Source organism: Cervus elaphus, chromosome 14, assembly GCF_910594005.1.
Source record: "Cervus elaphus chromosome 14, mCerEla1.1, whole genome shotgun sequence".
NCBI lineage: Eukaryota > Metazoa > Chordata > Mammalia > Artiodactyla > Cervidae > Cervus > Cervus elaphus.
The window spans coordinates 53,903,871-53,927,599 of NC_057828.1; the positions used below are offsets into that span (position 1 = coordinate 53,903,871).

At 46.2% G+C, this 23,729-nt stretch overlaps 1 protein-coding gene across 1 annotated transcript; it reads right to left on the bottom strand.

The window, feature by feature from the left end:
* Positions 1–1,359: 1,359 nt before the first annotated feature.
* Positions 1,360–17,378, bottom strand: LOC122707443 (chymotrypsin-like elastase family member 2A). Its single transcript, XM_043922912.1, has 8 exons — positions 17,267–17,378; positions 16,913–17,001; positions 10,950–11,047; positions 9,037–9,165; positions 6,637–6,773; positions 3,884–4,029; positions 2,564–2,716; positions 1,360–1,374 (listed from the first exon to the last, which is right to left on the bottom strand). Exons 1-8 carry the CDS (start codon positions 17,304–17,306, stop codon positions 1,360–1,362), a joined length of 807 nt encoding a protein of 268 aa, XP_043778847.1. The 5' UTR covers positions 17,307–17,378.
* Between the last annotated feature and the right edge of the window lie 6,351 nt (positions 17,379–23,729).

The window sequence follows — 23,729 nt, forward strand, 5'->3', positions numbered from 1 at the left end:
GATTCCCTCTGACATCTGGCCAGGCTGTCAGCAGAGGCCTGCTCTGTTGTGCGTGTGTCCGTGGCTGGGAACAGCTGATATTGGGACCAGAAGACAGGACAATTGCTCCCGGTCCCTGCTTGGGGCCCCCGAGGTGCTGCCAAGGCCAGCTGCCTGGTGACTCACAGCAGCTGGGGCTGGAGAGCATCCCCGGATTTGGCTGGAAAACACCCTACTTATCCTCCCGTCTAATCCATCTTGGGCCAGGCTCCTTTGAAATGCTGGTGGCACCTCCAAAGTTGCACTCGGGTTTTCCTCTGCCAAGATGAGATCATAGTTTTTCCCCAGTTGACTGAAAAAAATCTTGTAAATTAATGGCCACTCACTCTCTTCTTGATTTTACATTTTTCTCCAACAAACTTTTCCGGAGCCTCTGGTGCCTATAACCACTTGTTGGCAAAGGAAACGCCAACAGACAGACAAATGAGCAAGGAGCCGGCAAGTATTAATGGGAAAACTCAGAGACAGCCACCTGCTTGTTTTGACAGTGCCCATTTGACAGTGCTGTCTTCCTCCTGGGACCGCATGCTCACGGCTGTGGTGTCATATTTGATTTTATAATGGGGTGTTGGTTTGGTTTAATTAAACAGCTCTCCTTAAATTCAACTTAAAATAATGAAATCAGATGCCAACTTTCCCTTCTTTGAGCGCACTGACACTACAACTCCCACTTGTTCTGTCTCCTAAAAGAGTGAGTGAGTCTTGATCTAGTTCAAGTCCCATTTTACAGAAGAGCAAACTGAGGTGGTGGCAATGCTGGGGGGTGGGTAAAAAAGTGCCCCCCTGCCAATGCAAGGGGACATGGGTTCGATCTCTGGTCCAGGAAGATTTCACATGCCGAGAGGCAACTACACCCATGTGCTGCAACTGCTGGAGCCCATGCTCTGCAACAAGAGAAGCCACTGCAATGAGAAACTCTCACATCACAACTGGAGAGTAGCCCCAGCTCCCTGCAACTACAGGAAGCCTGTGCATAGCAAGGAAGACCCAGCGCAAACAAAAAAGGAAAAAAAAAATTGCCCCCAATCAGCACAGTGTCCTCGTCCCCCCTCTCCCAAACATCCATCATCAGGCATGACACCTTATTCCTCCCCCAGGTAACCCCCGGGCTTGCCCTTCTTGTGACATCTCTCCATGTTCTGGCTGTTTCCACCTACTGTTGATTATATCCATGGCGGCTCCCAAGATTGGTGCTAGTTTTTTGTTTTTTTTTTAAAATACAATTTTTTCTGGTTTCCATTATGAATGAATGTTTATTCATTGTTTTAAAAAAATAGGAATTGAGCTGGTTTGGAAGTTTGTGAGGAGCTGATTTTGTGCTCACAGGATCAAGCTCTTTGGGGACACAGTCACAGTTGTAGTGGGACCAACTCAGCTCCTGGACTGTCTTGGTCTGAAACACAAAGTCCTGCATCCCAGGAAACCCAGTCCAGGGCGAATTGAGATGATTGGTCACCCTACAAAATATCTGGGGGACCCTTTGGTTTATTTTTTATTATTTTTTAAACTTGTTTGATTTTAATGAAAAATTCTACCACTATAAAGAAGCATTGATTACATTTATAAAAAATTTATCTACCAGCTAATAAAATAACATATATTAGTCTTGTTACTTTGGGCTATAAAATAACCTATAATAGACCTTTCCCCATTAACACAGATATGGCTTTTTGAATATATAACCAAGACTTCCCGGGTGGCTCAGATGGTAAAGAATCTGCCTGCAGTGCAGGAAACCTGTGTTCGATCCCTGGGTTGGGAGGATACCCTGGAGGAGGGCATGGAAACCCACTCCAGTATTCTTGCCTGGGGAATCCCCATGGACAGAGGAGCCTGGTGGGCTACAGTCCGTGGGGTCACAAAGAGCCAGACACTACTGAGTGACTAAGCACAGCACAGCATACATGTAACCCCAGAACATGTGATTCAGCTTTTTTGGTTTTCTTTTCCTGAATTCAAGAAGAAGTCTTTTGCCTCTGAAAATCTCTTACCTCTCCTGTAATTATCTAAGAAAGTTGCAATGATATTTTACATCATAGGTTCTACATAAAATTAAATGTAAATTTACAGTGGAGGTAACTAATTCTTATGTATCACTTAATCAGGGTCATTAAGGTTTAACACTGCTCTTTAGGACTAGTTTCCAACAATTAAGTCTGTGGGGGACTCAGATGATTGGGTTTTGGGCTTTGCAGATAAATGTAGCATTGGGCAGTGGGGTCTGGGCTTACATGTAGATAAAGAAAAGTAAAATACTCCATGAATCCTAGGAAAACTGCTCTTAATGCTGGAGGAGTAATCTTTATTTTCAACCTCTTTGGACAAAGTCATCCTCTATGTGCCTTTTCACTCAACTTACACAGAAACTGTCAAGGCCCACGGGGAGCCCTGTGGAGGTTGCCCAAGTCTGCAGTTTCTAGCTCTCAGGAGGAGGGAGGGGATTCTTAGAACTTAGGTGGGCATGACCCTCATTGGGCCGGAGCAGGGCAGGGCCTGCGGGGCTGACGGCTTGTCCAGTTCTTACCGAATTGATCCAGTCATTGTAGTTGGAGACCCGTGTGAAGACGGAGGGCTTGCGGTAGTAGTTGCAGCCGAGGGAGGACCCGAAGCTGACTATGCCATGCACCTGCCACTGGCCGTTATCCGCCTGGCAGTTCAGTGGCCCACCGGAGTCCCCCTGGGGAAGAGCAGGGTTGTGTCAGGAGGGGCCTGGGGGCTTGGGCAGGGGGATGGGAGGGGCAGGGGCTGCTCTTCAGAGCCCTTGTTTTACACCTCGGCAGTGTATTTATATTGTTCCATGTGGGTCACCAAGTTCCCTGAGGCCAACCCTCGCAGTCACAGCTCAAGATGGCACCATAATACTGATAGGCGCTAGCCCTTGCTCTTTCTGGGTGCCTGGAATGGTGCTGAGCACTTTATAGGCCTTATTCCATTTCATCTTCACAAAAATCTACGAGGTAAGTATTGCTACCTGGTGGCTCAGATGGTAAAGAATCTGCCTGCAATGGAAGAGACCTGGGTTTGATCCCTGGGTCAGGAAGATCGCCTGGAGAAGGGAATGGCAACCCACCCCAGTACTCTTGCCTGGAGATTCCATGGACAGAGAAGCCTGGAGGGCTATAGTCCATGGGGTCACAGAGAGTTGGACACAACTGAGTGGCAAACACACCATTTCACTGAAGAGAAAAGCAAACCCCCTCAGTCTGAGGTTGTGCGGGCAGTAAGTGAAGGAGCTGAGATGTGTCCCTGAGTTAGAAATTCATGCAGTCCACCACCATAGGGAGTTTCCGCCCACTGAGGGAGTTTCCTGGGAGCCGGTCTGCATGGGCAGAAAGTGGAGGTCTCCAGTGTGATCTGAAGGACACAGGAGGCTCCTTCCCGCTCTGTGCTCACTCGGCTGCAAAGTCTACCACATAGCAAGTCTGTTTGGTTAAGATGGTGTGTCTAGAAAGTCTGTGTGGTAGCTACCCTGAAGCGACAGTCATGAAGGGGGTTAACTCAACAGATAAACTTGAAATCATCTCAGAAAGGTCCTGACTCAGCAAATAGGTCCCCTTGTCTCTCTTCCGACAAAGAGGGAAAGAATAAGATTGATGACAGTAATGAGAGACCTCAATGGAACTCAAGGCAGGACTTTCCAGCAGTGAGAGGGTAGACACTATTACAAGGAGAATCTCAAAACATCTTTTCTGGAGACTGCAAGGGCAAAGGTCAGGGTCTCAACCATGTGAAGCTGCTTCCCAGCACTTCTGCCGGCAGGTGAGAGGATGGAGTCTAGGACCCCGACAGACTCTCCCCACCTTCAGCTCCATTTTGTTGGGAGGGGGTGACTTCCTGGACTCACATTGCAGCTGGAGGTCACGCCGTCACCCCCAGCACAGATCATATTGGTCTTCACAGTGCTGCCCCACCAACTAGGTTGGGAGCATGTGGCGTAGTCCACAACCAGCAGCTCACCCTGCTGCAGGATGTCAGGAAGAGCTCCGTTGGCTGCATGAGACAAGAGAGAAGGTGTTACAGGGACAAAGGGAAAAAGCAAGTAGGGGATGCCTACTGAATTTTATGCCCAGCCCCTTTTTCTCTGGTCCCTCTTACTTCCCTCCATCCATAGGGTTGCCATGGAAGCAGCCAATTTGCCTACACTGTATCCTCACAGTTGATTGGTCACTGCTGATTGGTGCAGGGGTGAACACCTGTCTCCAGCTAAGCCAATGAGCTCCTTTTCCTGGGAATTTGGGGTTGGGACTAAGAAATCCCAGCCAGAGAGGATGTAAATCTGGGAGTTGTTGGTAGTGGCCACCATTTTCTTCTAGGGAGAGAAGGACAAAATAGACCCATGAGGAAAAGAAATTCTGAGAGAGGGTTTCCTGAGTTTCTAACAATCTTTCAGTGTCCAATTTTCTTCTGTTCATTAAGCCTGGCTCTCTCTGCCCTTGACTGAGTCTCTCATTGTTCAGTCATTTAGTTGCGTCTGACTCTTTGAGAACCCCATGGAATGCAGCATGCCAGGCTTGCCTGTCCTTCACTATCTCCCAGAGTTTGGTTAAACTCGTGTCCATTGTGTTGATGATGCCATCCATCTATCTCATCTTCTGTCACCACCTTTTCCTTCTGCCCTCAATCTTTCCCCACATCAGGGTCTTTTGCCGTGAGTCTGCTCTTTGCATCAGGAGTTCAAAGTATTGGAACTTCAGCTTCAGCATCAGTCCTTCCAAGGAAAATTCAGGGTTGATTTCCTTTAGGATTGACTGGTTTGATCTCCTTGCTGTCCAAGGGATTCTCAAACATCTTCTCCAGCACCACAGTTCAAAAGCTTCAGTTCTTTGTCTCTCAGCCTTCCTTGTGGTTCAACTCTCACATCTGTTCATGACTACTGGAAGAACCATAGCTTTGACTGTATGAACCTTTGTCAGCAAAGTGATGTCTCTGCTTTTTAATACACTATCTAGGTTTGTCAAAGCTTTTCCTCCAAGGAGTAGGCATTTTTTTTTATAATTTCATGGCTGAAGGTGAAAACTGAATCTCTTAAATCCTTATAACAAACTCCCCTTTTGACTGAGTTGGCTCCATGGATTTCTACCACTTACCTTAAATATGGCAATGAGCCTGCTGGCATTTGGAGCCCCAGGTTGGGAAAAATATTTGAATGTGTTGAAAGTAGAGCTTTCCTAATTGTTCCCAATGACACTGCCATTACACTTTCGTTACTATCACCACTGCTACTAATGGCCAGGCTTAATAGTATTTTTCACTTGCATTTTATTAGGCTTTTCAAATACTATGCTAATCCTCATGATAGATATTTATTCCTATTTTGACAGGAGTGACACTGAAGCCAAGAGAAGTTAAGCAGTTTTCCCAAGAGCACTCTAATTAACTCTATTCTAACCTGTGTTACGTTTTGCAAGTATATGGGCATTTTCCCATCTCTTTTAATGTTCACCAACTGAATTTCCATTTTACAGAGGAGGAAAGTGAGGCTCCAACATAGCTTGCCCGAGTTTACACAGCTAGTGGCCAAGATAGCTGGGAATAAAATCAAGCACTTGGACCCTTCCCTGGCTCTCGTTGCCTCCAGTGAAATGCATTCTGCCTGGGTGTTTTCTGATAAATGAACCAGCGACTGAATTTGTATCTCAATAAGTAAGAGATACATCTCCACTTCTCACTTCTGCTAAGTGTCCATGGGTCCTGTTTTTGCAGATAAGCCAGGCAAGAGGGTGATGTCAATTTGAGTGCATGTGTGTCGATGTACCTCTGTAAAAAAGTGTCACATAGGTTTGTCGTTATGAGAAAAAACAGCCACTTATTTGCATGGGCCTTCCTAGAATTTTCCAGACCTTTGGTGATTTCACAAGAGGAGGGCAAGTCCTCTGCTCCTTCTTAGTGCCTTACTGTCATTGGATTTCTGACCCTTAGGGCTTATGTCAAAAGGAGACCCACACGTGGTCAGAGTCTGAGTGGCAAGGTCAGGCGGCACATGACGAGTGAGGTTTGAGATGGGAAGGGGGGACCTTTGTGGAGCTGCAGAATCCTGAGGTCAGGGGGTGAATACTATTTTAGGCTCTGGCTTTGGGTCACAGGAGGGACTTCCATGCCAGATGTCATGTAGTCATGGTATCAGTGACAACGGCTAAGCAATCTGCAGGTGGCCACACAGCAAGTGAGTGGAGGAACTGGGATTTGAACCCAGGCATTCTGAATTCTTATCTATGTGCGTGCATGTGTGCGTGCTCAGTCACTTCAGTTGTGTCCAACTCTATGTGACCCTGTGGCCTGTAGCCCACCAGGCTCCTCTGCCATAGGACTCTCCAGGCAAGAGTACTGGAGTGTTTGCCATGCCCTCCTCCAGGGGATCTTCCCGACCCTGGAGATGAACACTTGTCTCCTGCATCTCGTCTCCTGCATTGCAGGTGGATTCTTGACCCACTGAACCACCTGGGAAGCCCTTATCTGTCTACACTATCCTCCTTCTCCAAGGCAGCAGGCACTTCTTTCAGACTCCTTGGAGGATGAGTGGAGAGAAAACCCCTGACTGAACAGGGGTGACATCGCCCCCCTCCCTTGGGAGCCATGGGGCTCCCAGCACCCACTTACTCTGCAGTCTTCCCCAGCCCGTGACGTAGCAGACATAGTTGTTGGGCAGGATGGTGCCAGCAGGCGGCAGGCAGCCCAGCTGGATCTTGTCAGTCAGGGGGACAGAGCTGGCCAGTTTGAGCAGGGCAATGTCGTTCCTGGGTTGGAAAAGAAGCAGACCATAATCAGAGGGTTGATTGGTTCTGTCCCAGTTATATTTCTGATTCGAGCCCCAGTTGGGATCACTGAACCCCGTCCCCGGCCGGACTGATGCTGAATCTTCCTTCTGTTGGGGTTACGAGGGATCAGGAGCAGCTATGGTAAAACCCCAAGATTGCATTTAAAAGAAAATTTTGGCCACATTCAGCAGCATGTGGAATCTTAGTTCCTCCACCAGGGATCGAACCCACACTCCCTACAGTGAAATACAGAGTCTTCACGACTGGGCCACTGGAGAAGTTCCCCCAGGACTGTATTTTGTCCCTGGTGGAGCTTGAAGCCCTAAATTCCTAAAGGCCTTTCAGGGGACTGTTTAAAACAGAGAGGGCAAATAGGTCTGTCTTGCAAAGTCCACTCTGATGGATTAGTTGGGGCAGCCTGGCAGGCTGTGTTGACAAGGACTCTGAGCTTCTTTCCAGGATTAGCAAGGGAATAAATCCATGATTGTTTGGTGATGTCCATGCCGGCCTTGTACTTCCTGTGTTTGGTTTAGAAAATAGCAGATGTTCGGACTGAAAGGACTTTTTGCCTTTATTCTTCACTCTCTCTTCCACCTTGAGCTCTGCTGTCAGATTTATCCTTGAGTTTCATGTCCTTGTCCAGGAAACCTTTAGAGATTGGCGGATCACATTTTCCACGATGGCTGCAACGAGACCTCCCACCTAGTGGTGCTCGTTGCAATGTGATGTTGATACCTTGTCCACTGAGAGTTGAGGGTCTCAGTTTCTTTCTCCTGGCTGGGGATGGGAGGCATGTGATGTTTAGGAAGTGATACCATGTGACTTCTGAGACTAAGTCATGACAAGAGATGAAGCTTCTATCTGATTTTTCAAGATTTCTTTTCTGGGATCCTAACCTCTGTGCCATGAAGAAGCCAAGGCCACATGGAGAGGCCACGCAGAGAGGCCATATGTAGCTAAAAATCTCTCTCTCCCCTCTCTGCCCAGCCATCTCCTTCCCATCTCTTAAAGCTTCTCTGGACACATTCTGTGTCATTTTGTGGCTTCCCAGTGTCTTATCTGTGTGTGTTTCATCTAGTAGACTAGTCCCTTTGGGGGCAGAGACTGACTTATGACTCACGGACTCCTTGCATCCTTTCTTAGCCATCATCAGTGCTGGACCACAGCAGGCTGCCCAGATGAAAGAGCGTGGAGAGTTACGGCCACAGGGCATCCTCTGCTCTCTCCTGGGCTGTGACGTAGAGTCATCAGAAGATTTGGTGAGTGAGCTTTCTGGGCAGTCATTCAGGAGTGGCATCTTGGACTGCAGAAGAGGCCTTGTGTGTGGTTAAAGTACGCAAATTTGAAGAGATGGCTGGGGTTCTTCTTTCTAAAGGCCCTTCTGGAACTGCAGACGTGCTTTGGGGGGATGGGAGAGGATGATGGATACTTCTGGGTTCTGGGATGGTGATGGGGAAGCAGGAAAAGGGAAGATAACTTTCTGTCCCTGGTGGGGAGATGCCAACAATGCCACATGGTCGTTATTCATATCTAAGCCAGCAGTCTCCTTAACCACCCCCTGCTCTGCCTCACAGCCACGCTTCTGGCCATGGGCTCCCTGAGAGTTGCTGCGGTGGCCTGTGCACCTCTATGCATCCAGCACCCAGTGTGGTATGTGGGACATGGGTTGGGCGGATGGTCACCAAAGGCTCAGGGTGAGCATGGGGTGGCATGTGCTCGTCTAAGAAGTTGAGGGGTGAAGTAGAGTCTCCCTGCTGGTCGGGGAACCATCACTAGGGTTTTGCAGAGTTCTGAACCCTTGACTAGCTTCCTGTGTCTTTTACCGAGGCTCCCTCGCAGGGCATCAGGGAATCTTTGTGTTTAAAAGATCTTGTTGGGAGGAGGCACAGGGTGGAGGAAGGCAGGAAGGACCATGTCCCACTCTGCTCTTGGATTCCACTCCCAGTCGTGGGGCCTGTAGACCCATCTCTGTGTCCTCAGGGTTTGGCACAGAATAAATCCACGGTCAGTGTGTGCCTGGGGTGGACGGGAACCCTGTAGACTTAACTGGCAGGAGATCTAGGTTCCCCCCTGCCACCCCGAGTCACACCCTAGCCCAGGCATCTTTGGGGCCAAGAACCTCTCCCCCCTCCCTACAGAAGGAGCAAAGGATGGGACAGCGCCCACTTTTTTTGTGAGACAGCCCACCCCCAGTCTGTGTCCCTGCCAACCCACCCTGCACGTGCACCCAGACAGAACGCACCCTTGGGCGAGCTGATTGGAGTTCCACTTCTCGTGTATCACGGACTTGGAGACTGCGACGGTCAGTGAGCCAGACTCATCGGTGGAGAGACTCTGCCTGCCCACCACCACGCGGTAGGTCCTGGAGGAGCTGGGAGAGAGAGGGCCGGGCAGGGAACGTGAGCTCTGGGCTGTCCTTTCCTCTCTCTGAGCCCTATGGGCTGGGACACTCCAGTCAATGTACTGGTTAGAGACCAGCTCTGGACAGTGCTGGCAGACCCGAACCAGCTCCTGCTCCAAGAGCCACTAGTTGGCACTGGGAATTTTTCTTTCCTTGGGGCAATCGGTTAGTTACAACATAACATAATAACTATAACAAAACAGTAATTACACTACCTTATGCCAACTGTAAACTATAATATAAAATAAAAGTTATAATAATATAAGCTCTATATTACTATAAGGGAAGTGAGATGGATACAGATAACCATAGTCATTTGACTTAAAGGGCATTTTTTATTTTAATTTTTAAATTTTATTATCTTTTTTGGCCACAGCTATATGGCATGCAGAATTTCCCTGACCAGGGATCGAACCTGTGCCCCCTGCAGTGAAGCACAGTCTTAACTACTGGACCACCAGGGAAGTTCCCAAGGCCATTTTTTTTTTAGTTTAACTCCTCATTTCCTATTTTTAAATGGGGAACCCGAGGCTTGCATGTGTGTGTGTGTGTGTGTGTATGTGCTCAGTCGCTCAATTGTATCTGACTCTTTGTGACCCAACGGACTGTAGCCCCCCAGGCTCCTCTGTCCATGGGATTCTCCAGGCAAGAATACTGCAGTAGGTTGCCATTTCCTTCTCCAAGGGATCTTCTTGACTCAAGAATCAAACCTGCATCTCCTGTGTCTCCTGCCTTGGCAGGCGGATTCTTTACCCTTGAACCACCTAGGAGGCCAGCCTGAGGCTTAGGAAGGACTAACTGGTCCAAAGTCTTACTCTCCAGCTCGTTAGTGACAAGTCAGAGCTAAAACCAGGACTCCTGAATCCCAGACCTCTGTAATTTCCCCCACCACCTCACAGAACTTGTAAATTAGGTGGAGAGAAGGGACCACCCCTGACAATGAGAGTGTCTCACTAGCCCAGTGGAAACTCCAGTGAGCGCCAGCCTGGGTAAGCTAAGCAGAGGCTGTGGGAAAGGAAGAGGACAGGTGAACAATGGATGTCACAGAGCCTTTCCTTTCCCCGTGGGCCTTTATAATGGTGTTAGTTTCACTTTTTTTGAGCACTTGTTCTGTGCTGGCCCATTTAATGCATCATCTCATTGAATCCACACTAAATACCCATGGATGCTTCCCTGGTGGCTTAGTGGTAAAGAATCTGCCTGCCAACGCAGGAGACATGGATTCAATTCCTGGGTTGGGAAGACCCCCTGGAGAAGAAAATGGCACTCCTGTATTTGTGCCTAGAAAATCCCCTGGACAGGGGAGCCTGGCAAGCTACAGTCTATGGGGTCGTAAAGAATCAGACACGATTGAGCGACTAAACCACGATTACTGCAAGTATTGTTATCTGCTTTTTTTGCCGGTGATGGTATTGAGACTTGAAGAAGTCATTCAAGTCGCTCAAGGGAACCCAGTTCCAGATTCAGAGGCCATATCTAGTTCACCCCAAAAGGACAGAAAATGGGTCTCTCCCTCCCCATGGTCCCCCCACAGTGCCCTGCACAGGACGGTCAATCCATGTCATATATATGGGTCTAGCAACTGACCAACAGACTGAACTACAGATCAAAGAGAGCGTATTTCTTGGCCAAGGAAGTGGTTATGTGCGATGCTCCTTTATATGGGGTGGTTTGGGCCATCTGGGCTCTAACTCTGAGAGATGAGTGCTGGCCAGTAGGGTGAGCGGGCGGAGAGACGGGGGAATAGCAATTACCTGATGCAGTGGGCTGCTGTCAGGACCCAATTTTGTTTTATCAGAGACCCTCCGCAGGTGTGACGCCACTGGCCGCTGGAGCTGTACTGCAGGGAGACCTGGGAAGAAGCACAGGTGATCCCACAGCTGAAAGGGCCACGCTCTCTGCTCTGCAGGATCCCAGCCCCGGGAGTGGGGGCAGGGGAAGCTGAGCAAGCAAGACACTCGCCTCAGGTGCAAAATCTACGGGGGCACGAAGAAACTCTGTAATCCAGCTACATAACATTTTAATAATCTTTAGAAAATCAACACACAAAAATCTATGATGAATAGAATATAATGTCAAAAATGTAAATAAAAACACTATTAAGAAGTAACTAGTTAAAAAAAATTTTTTTGGCTGTGCTGCAGGGCACGTGGGATCTTCGTTCCCCAACCAGGGATGGAAGCCACGCCCCTTGCGTTGGAAGCGGGGAGTCTCAACCACTACACTGCTAGGGAAGTCCAGGAAGTAATTGTTTTGAATATCTTTCTGCAGTGCTACTTGTTGGGATTTTTCCTTTCTTGGGAGCTATTTCTTCAGGACATATTCTTCCAGTTTAATATATGTAAAGCAAAATTTTGCTCCCCCCATCTGTAAGGCATGGTTCCGGCGAGGCAGAAAAGGAAAGACGACCTCAACAGAAGTAGGTTACCTTTATTCAGGCAAGGAGGGGCGACAGTCGGCCTAATGACCAGGCTGAGCGCCGAAAGGGATCAGGGAGGCTTCATACTTATAGGGAGGTTTGTGGAAGCGATAAGGGAAACGTCAATCAAGTGGGATATTTTGAGTATTCTTTTGTTGAGATGACACTTGTAGTTGGGCAGGGGGTGATAAGTCTTCTGGGCGGGTGTAGGGGGTGGTAGGTTTCCGGACAGGGGGTGATAAGTCCCAGATAGATGCAGCTGGCCTGGAGCATCAGGATGGAACTAAAGTTATGCTTTGTTTTCTCCGAAGTTAGATGATTCAGCAAGGGGCCTTTGAGACTGTTGTTCTCTTTTCTAGGCCCAAAAGACTCCTTCACCATCCACTCCCCGAATCTGTGCTTTCCTTAAGTTTTCTTGTCTTGGTAAATGGCAAACCCGCTGTAAATAGTGGGCAGAATGATCCTTTTAAAATGTGAGCTTAATTATGTTTCTCCTCTGCTCTGACCTGCCCATGGCTTCCTCTCTCATACAATGTAACCTCCAAACTGTACAATGCCTACAAGGTTCTACATGACCACCCTCACCTTACAGGCTCTCATTCCCCTTTCTGCTCCAGCCACACTGACCTCCATGAGGTTCTGGAAACACAACAAGCTCATTTCTGCCTCGGAGCCTTTGCAATTGCTATTCCCTCTGTCTGAACTAATCTTCTCTAAAGTCTTAGCATAGCTTTCTCCTTCACTTCCTGCAGGTCTGTGCTCAAGGTTACCTTCTCTGTGAGGTTCTCTGTGACCACCTTATCTAAGGGTATGCACACTCATGTCCACACAAGTGTACACGTGTATCCTTACACATCCATGCACACATATGGACACACACAGTTCTTTCCTCTTGTCCTGTTTTGTTCTTCATAGTGTCTAACATCACCTGATGTTATGAATTTGCCCATTCAATTGTTCATAGTCTCATTCTCCCACTTTAACATAAGCTCCATGAATTTTATTTCCACTGCTATATTCCAGGTGCCTAGAACAGTTCCTGTCTCATAGTGGGTCCTTAATAAATTGAACAAGTGAGTTAATCAGAAAATGAGTGAATGAATGAACATGGACTCACCAGGGCAAGTGTCTGGTCTCTCTTGCCGAACTTGTCACCTATTGCTCTTCAGTTTTTCCTTGAAGACTAAATCCACTCATAGGAATACGAAAATACTTAAGTGTACCCCTGACGACTCCTCCACTTTTTTTTTTTAAAGAAAAACTTGTTTCCACTTAGATTTGATAGTTTAATAGGTGTGGATTGGAACTTTAAGGTGGTTGCATTTGGCACCATTTGGGTCTCTGTGGGAGCTGTCCCATCTCCTTCCCCTTGGAGTTCCTACCACGGCCAAATAGAAAGGAAGGGGGTGACAGGGAGCACTGCCTGCTCTGACCGTGGTTCCTGGGGAGGAAAAGCAGGGGTGATGCTACTTTTATCCAAACATCATTTCTGATTATCCCCATGACATTTTCTTGTTTGCTTCACATTAAGGGGACTTAGATTAACTGACTTTTTTAAAACAATGTTTAAAATTAGACAAAATTAAAAAGATACCTAAAAGGTTGCCCCACCCCAAAATCTCCAAATAGGTGGAAATCATCCTGCCGATGTGAAAAGTTGAAATAATGTGTAAACATATAATTTGTGGGCAGCAAAGTGTGGCCACAAGAGCAAAGGTTAAACCAAATTTGACTCTGTACTTTTCTCCAGGCTAACTGGGTCACTTTGGGCAATTATATAACTTTGCTGAGCCCCAGTTACCTTGTCTAGTAAATGGGGATTATAATGCTTGTCTAGGGCTCTTGGGATGATTAATAATCATAATAGCTAACACTTTAAATGTCTAATAATTTGAACACTTACCATATACCAGACACTGTTCTGAGCTCAGAGTATAAATAAGCTCACATCACAATCACAGTAATCTCATGAAGCACATTATTCCCACTTTACAGATGAATAAACTAAGGCAGTGAATAGAAATTTGTACAACATGGTCCACATCATAAGCAGTGCCATATATTTTTAATATTACTCACTGAGAAAGGTAAATTGAGTTGCTTCACTTGTACAGCCAGTATGTGGCATAGCGTGAATTGCCTGGCTCCAGAATCTATGTGGAAACTTTACACATCCTACTTTATTATTATCTTTTTAATTTTTTTGGCTATGCCCTGCAGCATGTGGCATCTTCGTTCCCTGACCAGAGATAGAATCCATGCCCCCTACAGTGCAGATGAGGAGTTTTAAACACTGGGCCACCAGGGAAGTCCTACACACCCTACTTTAATTTTAGACCATCTAGCACTTTATTTTCCAGTGTCTAGTGGATTGTGACCTAGAATCATTATCTTGAGATGGGTGTGGAACAGAAGAGACCTCTCAGCCAATGCAGAGCAAATTATATTTGTTTAAAATATTGGCTTTGTTTAAAATTTTGATATTTTGTTCATTATGATAAAGTTTGATTTTTGAAAAAATATTGCATTAAAAATTCATTTTGGTTACTGAGTTTTGTGGTGCTTCCTTAACTTTTGCCCGCAAAGTGAGTGTCTCGTTTGCCTCACCCCGGTCCCCACCCTGCTTGACCTGCCCACCCATCCTGATTAAAAAAATCTCCTAGGGAAGCAGAAGCAGGAAGTGTAGTGAGACTCTTCTAAGACTAGCATCAATTGGTTCCCAAGGCAAGGATACGTTTGTGTCAGCAAGTGGTACAGAGGTGGAGCAAATGGTCCAGAGGGTGAGGAGATACTTTGGTAGGCAGCATTGATTGATTCTCAGCACAAGGGTGACCTCTACTTAAGCGGGAGGTATAGGCCCCCTCTTCCAACTTCCCAGAAAAAATATATTGTGGAAGTGTGAGAAAAGTAGAAGTGGCAAAAATACACAGAGCTAAGTATTGGGTTGGCTAAAAAATTCGTTTGGGTTTTCTTTTGGTAACATCTTATAGAAAAATCTGAATGAATTTTGTGGCCAATCCAATACATAAATTGCAAATTGTCTATCACTATCTATGACTGAAGCTCTCCTAACTGAAGGGAAGATGAATGGATGTTGCATTCCCTCCATGAAACCTACTGATGGCTGCATGGGGCACTTTGAGCACTCACTTATGTTGTAAACTCACCCCACTCAACCTTTCTGCTCCCAAACCTGTGTATGCCAGTTGTACTCACATTGTAATTATGTATATTAATTAAATATGTAATCAATGAAATATGAGTTCTAAAAGATAGTTGTGATTTACATGGAAACTAAGGTAAGTGCTTGGAAGAGACCAGATAACCATGAATTTTAAAACATTGCTGTGAATTAGGCATAGATGAAAAAACTGAAAAACTGAGAAAAAAAGGTCATCACAATCTGGAAGGGCTGTCAGATTGCTTCTTGAGTATCTCGTAGTCAGTTACTCTACTTTAAATAAATGGAATTAAATGAAAAAAAAAAAAAAAGAAATGGAATTACAGATGATATATTGTGGGGATGATTTATACAAGATAGATTGGTGCCTAATGTGTATTTACAAGTTTTCAATTAAAATAAGTTTTAAAGGATATATATGTGATTTCTAATAATTTATCTATAACCAACCTTTCAATTTGTTGTTTAGTCACTAAGTCTTGTCTGACTCTTTGCAACCCCATGGACTATAGCCCCACCAGGCTCCTCTGTCCCTGGGATTTCCCAGGTAAGAATACTGGAGTGGGTTGCCATTTCCTTCTCTGGGGCATCTTCTTGACCCAGGGATCAAACCCAGGTCTCTTGCATTGGCAGAAGGGTTCTTTACCACTGAGCCTATTACTCAATCCTAATCATGTCAGATAAGAAAGACTTTACTATATTTATTTATGTCAGTGTAAGTGGAACGCTGGGCTAGATGAAGCACAAGCTGGAATCAAGATTGCCGGGAGAAATATCAATAATTTCAGATATGCAGATGATACCACCCTTATTGCAGAAAGTGAAGAGGAACTAAAGAGCCTCTTGATGAAAGTGAAAGAGGAGAGTGAAAAAATTGGCTTAAAGCTCAACATTCAGAAAACTAAGATCATGGCATCTGGTCCCATCACTTCATGGGAAATAGATGGGGAAATAGTAGAAACAGTGTCAGACTTTATTTTTTTGGGCTCCAAAATCACTGCAGATGGTGATTGCAGCCATGAAATTAAAAGATGCTTACTCCTTGGAAGGAAAGTTATGACCGACCTAGATAGCATATTAAAAAGCAGAGACATTACTTTGCCAACAAAGGTCCGTCTAGTCAAGGCTATGGTTTTTCCAGTGGTCATGTGTGGATGTGAGAGTTTGACTGTGAAGAAAGCTGAGCGCTGAAGAGTTGATGCTTTTGAACTGTGGTGTTGGAGAAGACTCTTGAGAGTCCCTTGGACTGCAAGGAGATCCAACCAGTCCATCCTAAAGGAAATCAGTCCTGGGCATTCATTGGAAGGACTGATGCTGAAGCTGAAACTCCAATACTTTGGCCACCTCATGTGAAGAGTTGACTCATTGGAAAAGACCCTGATGCTGGGAGGGATTGGGGGCAGGAGGAGAAGAGGACGACAGAGGATGAGATGGCTGGATGGCATCACCGACTCGATGGACATGTGCTTGAATAAACTCTGGGAGTTTGTGATGGATAGGGAGGCCTGGCGTGCTGCGATTCATGGGGTCGCAAAGAGTCGGACATGACTGAGCAACTGAACTGAACTGAACTGAAGCCTCACATATTTCTTTCATGAGTCCTACCACTAACAGGTCCTAGTAATTTGTGCCTGTGCCCACCCAGCATTTTTAGTCACCTTATTGTTAGAATTGTTTCAAGGTAAGGAGGCATTTACTTTATTGGTAACATCGATTTGCCTGTAGTCAAGAATTAATTTGCATAAAATAGCACTGATTTGCTCCTGAAAGCAAGGAATATTTGAACAGAGAGTGATGAATGGATTCTCAGATAACAATATATTTGTAAGCAAGCATCTGACTGGTTAACAGAAAGAATGTATTTGTGAATTTGTGTGGATGGTTTGTGGGCTAGGGCAGATCTTTATCCACGTTAGAGAAAGCCCCTCTCCTTCCACCCCCAAGGTTGACCAAGGGCACAGAAATGTATTTTTTATTGTGGAATTCCCCCATCCTGCCCTTTGAGTCCCCACCAATCCTCATTTTTGCCAGTGCAATAGACCCTGTGGTGGAGGGTAAAGGGCTGATGTTATGGATGTAAGGACAGGGAGGCAAGAAGTAGAGTATGCGGGACTCACCTGCCAGGGCCAGCTGTTGGGCCTCGCATCTTCACCTCCAACCACTCTGGACAGTTGCGGTGGGTAAGTGGGGACCCCACAGCTGAGAGCTGTAGAAAGAGAAAGGGTTGTAAACCCAGGAAGCAGTGACCCAAACAATTTACCCCACACTTCCTGAATTCCCAACCCCCAAATAGAGAATTCCTATTCTGGAAGGATCCTTACAGGTGGTAGAGTCCTACCCTTTGTTGCACTTTTCTGAAATTTCACTCCAGCTTTCTTACAACCACAGGACTGAGCCCAGTGGGTGCAGGGAGGTCCCATCCTCAGTTCCACCAGGAGGTTGGAAAAGTGCCTCTGGGCGACAGGGCTTACCTCCAGCCACCAACGTAGACAGCAGTAAGGCCCTGATCATGGTGTGTCTGTAAGGAGTCCTATATGTGTGGCCCTGGCTAAGGGCCTGGTTTTATGAGTGGGCTTATCAGACAGAGATATACTAGGAAAATTCAAGATGGGGATTTTCTCAAAGCCCAATGGAAAAATGGCCTGTGTCCAACATTCTTTTTCCATTTCCCCTAATTGACACCCTGGAAATACTTGGAAAAAGATGCCAAATGTGGATGTTGAAATATGGGTTCTATCCGCTTTCAACAGATTATGTTATATGTTATGAGAAGAAGAAAAATATTGGCCCTTGGAGTTGTGTTTTCATAGAAAACATTAGGTTGCATGCTGAACAAACAGTTCTAGGCCAGTGATTCTCAGTAGTGCTGGTATTATCCACCAAGGGGACAATTGGCAACGTCCAGAGACATTTTTGGTTGTCACGGCTGGGGATGGGGTACTGTTGGATCTAGTGGGTAGAGTCTAGAGATGTTGCTAAATATCCCACAAAGGCACAGGACAGCCTGTCACAACAAGGAACGATTCCCCCTCAATTGTCAGTGGCACCAAGTTTGAGGAAGCCTGTTCTAGGCCATACCTCGGCTTGCTGGGTGGCCTAGGGTAAGCCATGGAAGTCTCAAGGCTTGGGGCCTGCCTGTCTATGAAACAAGGGGAGAAATGCATGCCCAGTCTGTTTTGTGGTGAGGATTTGAAAAATGTGCTTACATGGGAGAAGCACAAACTAGACCTGAACAGGTAGGGTTGGGCAGCCTCGATGGGCAGCTGCGGAGGGCTTTATTGGGATGGCTGAAGAGTATTTATCATCTCCTTCTAGGACCACAGCAGTTTGTACTTCTCCAATAACTTCCAAATGAGGTCAAAGCAGGAACTTCTTAGAAAAGGAGGCTGACACTCACCCAACATACATGGCAGATGCACTCACATGTCTTACCTAACCTAAGTCTTATGAAATCTAGCAAAAGGTCCCATATTTCAAATGAAGAAGCTGAGGTTCAGAGAGGTAAAGTGAACTTGCTCAAGATGACACAGCTTCTAAAGTGGCACAAAGGGGATTCCAACATAGGCTGGTCTGATTTCCAAGCTCCTTTTCTTGAGGATGCTGAACGTGGCATTTCAAATGTCCTCCTAGTACTGCAATAAGCCCCTTGTGTTTGGTGGGTAGCAGGGAGCATGGGTGGAAAAAAGGTGCAAGAGTTCTTGATGGATGTTCTTGTTCTTTCTTAAAACTTCATTCTCCTTGCTTATGGTCAGAGCACAGTTCCAGGAAGGCCAGGCTCTGGTGAGATAGACCTGCCCTGTGACCACAGATTCTACATTTTGCCCAGTCAGAAAAGCAGAGAGTGGACTTGAACTGTTAAGACCTGAGTTCAAGACCTCATTGAGTCAGAACTGAGTGTTATAGCTTGGACAGACAAGTCACTGGGCCTGAGTTTCCTAAATAACAATCCAGGCCTGGATTATACGATTGTCATATGGGTGAGAAAAATTTGTAATTGGCCAAGAATCATGAGGAGGGTGAGGGAGCCTGGGGTGTAGAATCCCATTGCACTAGATGTCAGAATACCTGGGTTCTAGTCCCAACTCCATCCCTAACTTCTTTAACAGTTTGGACTCTTGTTTGTAGTCTGTAGCAGTCACTACAACAACAAACTATTTCTGAAGTTTCCTATTTTATCTTGAATATGTGAATATGCCATTCTGTTCCATGTATCTGTGTTTATTTTACTATAAAAATAAGATTTTCCTGTAGGAGGTCACTGAGCAAATACAGGTTTGGCGCATGCCATGGGCTTGCTCTGTGACCTTGGGCTAGTCACACAGATCCTCTGGCCTGGGGCTGTTTATGAATGAACACAGAGAGAGACATATGCCCAGCCTATTTCATCACATTTCTGGGAGGGTTTGGAAGTGACAAAAATCTTCATCTAATAAGCTTAAGCCAAAAAGTCATTCACTGGGACACAAAGTGGAAAAGCCCAGGAGCAGGGCTGATTTCAGGCACGGCTGGATCCAGGGCTCTGGTGATGTCCCCAGCACTCAGTTTATCTCTATCTTTTGTCTCTGCTTTTCACTGTGAGAGTCCACTCTCAGGCTCCATTACATGGCCTGTAGGAGCTACAGGTTGTCCTATGGGGACAAGAGGGTTACAGAATCTCTGGTCCAGGGTTTCTCAACTATGGTGCTATTGACATTTTGGATGATGGTTCTTTGTTTTGAGACCCAGAATCCTGTGAACTACAATCCTGTGCCTTGAAGGATATTTAGCAGCAGTCCTGGTTCCCACCCACTAGATGCCGGTAGTCTTTTCTCTCCTTCTCCAAGTTGTGACAACCAGAAGTGTCTCTACTCATTGTTGAATGTATTCTAGAGTGCAAAACCATCCCCTCCATTTTGCTGCTGTAGCCTCACATCACTCATCTTCAAACCCATCGGGGAATGAGTGAGAGCTTCCTGGTAGTTCCCACAGAAGTCCTGTAACTCTCTCTGATTGAACCTGCCTCAGGTCACATGACCATCCCTGAACCAATGGTTGTGGTGGGAGAGGGGATGTAAGTGTGGATTGGACAGGCTTAGGACCTGGAGGACAAGTCCTACCCCTAGATCTGGGCACCAGGCTCCAGATGGAGGTGTGGGGGAGGGACAGCACCAAAATAATAATCCAGTTTTCTGGAGAGGGAATAGAGGCTGGGAGAACAGATGAGTTTTATAGCCCACTTCCTCCCACTGGGGCTCAGTCCCCATTTATATGTTGATGGACAACCAGGCAATCTGTGAAGTTCTAAACTGGGCTGTGTCCTTGAGGTCTCAGTGCGGCTATGAAGATACAGACATGAACTTTCATGAGATTTATGACTCATTTATAAGGGTTCCTCTGAGAAATCCAATGCTCAGGGGTTAGAGACTTGGGTTTGCAGCCCTGTGCTTCTGGGTAGTGACTGTGGTTTGGATCCTCACTACTCACAGAGTGGTTTGGACCAGCATAGCTTAGGATCTGGTTAGAAATGCAGACTCATGTATCCACACCTACTGATTCAGCATCTGCAGTTTAACAAGATACCTAGGTGATTCCCCTGTTTGTTAAAATTTGAGAAGACCTAAGCTACAGCACGTTTCATCTATAACTCAATTTTTTCACCTATCAAATAGAACAATAAAAATCTTATCCAGCTCTTAGGGTTGTTGCTAGAATTAAGCAATGGTTTATTCACTTAGAACACTGAGAATTGTCAATGTGCAATAAAATGTTCACTCTTCAGTCCTGAGACCTGCAGACCTCAGATATCAGAATATCACAGAATTATTCAAACTTTACCATCAAAGAATCTGAGGAGATCAGGGGTTGGCAACCTGTTTCTACAAATGACCAGACAGCAAATGTTTTAGGCTTATGGGCCATATGGTCTCAGTAACAACTATTCAATTCTGCTGTTATATTGCAAAAAGCAGCCCAATAGGCATAGCTGTTTTCCAGGAAAACTTTATTTACAAAACAGATTTGTTTTTCAGGCTCTGGTGTTCAGTAGATTAACGATCTGGGGTCTAGCATGCGTCAGTCACAACAGTTAATGTCTGAGAAGTTTCATTCTTCACCTGGAAAGCTTGATCTGAATTTTGCAGATTATTTCATCACACAGCTGGGTTTATCTTAACGTGCATTTTTTTCCTTCCCACACAATCTTCATAGGAAATCGGTGCTTTGGGAAGATGCTCTGTGTTTATTCTCTGCCATTACATGCCCCCTGGCCTATCACCATGTGAACATTTGCAGATAGGTGCTCCTACTTGATGAGTGAGCTTTAGGGGACTGGCCACCAGGGCCTGCTGGGAATAAAGCTCCCCCTCCTAAGGAATAAAAGGGATAGGGGAGATGTGCCACTAGGGGTCCAGGTATGAGGTCAGTAGTAGTAATGATGCCTCCTGTCACAGCTTCTGTTGGCTTCCAAAGGGAGGTGGAAGATGTGCCCATTTTACAGATGGGAAAACTGAGTCTCGGAGAGGTTAGGTAACTCAGCTGCTGTCACTGCTTGTTAGCCAATAAATACCTTCCTTTCTACTCTGCCATATTTCATGCTATTCATTTGTGTCTTAGATAATGTGAGGGTATGAGAGACTTCCAGGATGGCTCTGATTCTTCACCTCTCACTTTATCCATGCCATTTGCCTTGCAATTTTGCAATGGCCTCCTGGGAGGAGGATGAGAGCCCTGTGGAGCTGAACTTCCCCAGTCAAACCCAGACTTGACCCCTAGACGTATGAATGTTTCCAGCCCAAATCAGCAATTAGTCAAAATAAGTCACCTAACTGACTCCCAGCTGAACCCAAGTGTGTGAGCAATAAATACCTGTCTTTGGATGCTACTGAGAGTTTGTGGTTGGTTGTTATGCAGCACTATTAATTATGCCGGAAGTAGCTGATACAGCTTTGTGAACACCTGTGAGCAACAACTCTCTCCTCAGGTTTCTATTTGAGTTCAAAATTGCCAGTTTTGCTCAGGATTGTCAGCACACCCACAGCCTCCACCCCTCCCTGGCATGGCCATTAGAGGAATCTGTTTGCGAGGATCCTTGAGAGTCGGGGATTAATGGCAGAATAACATGGTTGTTAGTCACACAGGCTCTGGAGTCAGACCACCTGAGTTTAAGTCCTGGTGCCCCATTACTAGCTGTGTGACCTTCGGCGAGTTTTTAAACCCCCTCCGAGCCTCAGTTACCTCATCTGTAAAGGGGGATAATAATCAAGGTTGTCAAGATTATTGTATAAATGAGATCGAGTATGTGAAGCTCTTGGATGGTACCAGGACCATTGGTCACCCTATCCATGCTCCGTGCCTTATGCTCTAGCAGAAATTGCTGCCTTGAGATTCTCCCGAGCAGTCACCATGACTTTGCTTATTCCCTTCCCTTAGCCAGGAAAGTAGTGACCCCTTATGATATCCCTAAGAGTATCAGTTAGGTGTGTGCTGAGCTGCAAGTTATGGAAAACCTGACTGCAGTGTTTAAAACAAATGCAGATTTATTTTTTCCCACAAAATTTGATATTCAGAAAATGGTTGCTGGCCTCAGATCTGCAGCCTGATGATGTATGAACTCATGTCTCTGTAATTTTCTTGGCCACAAAATGGCTGCTTTAGCTCCAGGCATCACATCCACATTCATATTCATCACAGAGCAGTAGAGCTTGGTGATCCAGAGCATGAACTCTGGAGCCAGATTAACAAAGTCTGGATCCCAGCTCCATCACCTTCTGGTTAAATCACCTTGGGAAGTCATGAAACATCTCTAGCCTCAGTTTTTTCATCTGTGAAATGGGGATGATATTAAAAGACTATGTCTTAGGATTGTTTTGGGGGTTAAGTGAGGTAATACATGTAAAGCCTGTAGAACAGTGCCTGGCACATAGCAAGTATTCAGTATGTGTTAGTTATTACTTCATTATTATAATTGTAAGGGACTTGGGGACAAATAGTATTAATGTTTAGCACATCTACCTTCCAACATAGAGATAACTGCAAAAGAAGGAGGTCAAGCAGGACCAGGGGGCCCTTGGGTCAAGCAACCAGCAACATCTTCTGTGTTTGGATACGTTTTGTTCAAATGTGAAGACTCAGCCTGAGGTATCACCACCTCTAGGAAGCTGTCGTGGACTCCTCTCACCAACTGACACTGGTTTAAGTGTCCCTTATCTGTGCTCCTGGACTGTATTCCTACCTTCACACTTATACAGTGACCTCAATGATCTGTTTATGGGTCTCTCTCTTGCAGAGCAGGGGTCTTGCTTGGACTCTCCTTGGATTCCCAGGGCTGAGCTGGTGCTGGGCTTCTTGTAGCCTCCATTGCTTGTTGAGTAAATATTTTTTGAGAATGAGCTTGGCATTGTGGGAGGTCATGGTCCCCACCTCCAGGAACCAAAGTTACTCATGGACCAACCAGAGGCAGTCACAGTTGAGGGTTTTCCTAGGAAGACTTTAGAGGTGGGGGTAGGGGCACATCCCTCCTAAATCAGCCCTGGACTAGGAGCCCTGGCGATCCTCAGGAGTGCCCTAAACTAGGGATACAGTGGTCAGGGATCAGGGGCCCCACTTGGATCCACCTCACTGGACAGTGGGTCCCTCACCTTTCTGGCCCCATGTGCCCTCCAGGCGGCCTCAGAACCGAAAGAGCCTGAACTGAGCCTTTTGTTTGTGTATTACTGGTCATTTCTTCTTGTGACTTGGCCCAGATTTTTCCTTTTCTGGGCCTCAGTTTCCCTGCCTATCTAGTGCAGTGCAAGCTTGCCCACTTCTGACCTGCTGTGACTACATGTGGAAGCCATTGCTGTTTGACCAGGGTGTGGTGGTTCACAGCTTAGGAGATGTGTGTGTGTGTGTGTCGCCGGGGGTGGGCAAATCTCCGGTGTGTCCTTAGCTCATGTCCCCTCAGGCACCAGGTGGCCT

What these genes read in the sequence shown, in the direction of transcription:
- LOC122707443 (XM_043922912.1), bottom strand. Translation starts at nt 17,306, where the DNA reads ATGATCAGGGCCTTACTGCTGTCTACGTTGGTGGCTGGAG. An exon ending in GTCTACGTTGGTGGCTGGAG is followed by an intron (nt 17,002 to 17,266) that starts GTAAGCCCTGTC and finishes CTCTTTCTACAG; the next exon opens with CTCTCAGCTGTGGGGTCCCC. An exon ending in GCGTGACCTCCAGCTGCAAT is followed by an intron (nt 2,717 to 3,883) that starts GTGAGTCCAGGA and finishes GCTCTTCCCCAG; the next exon opens with GGGGACTCCGGTGGGCCACT.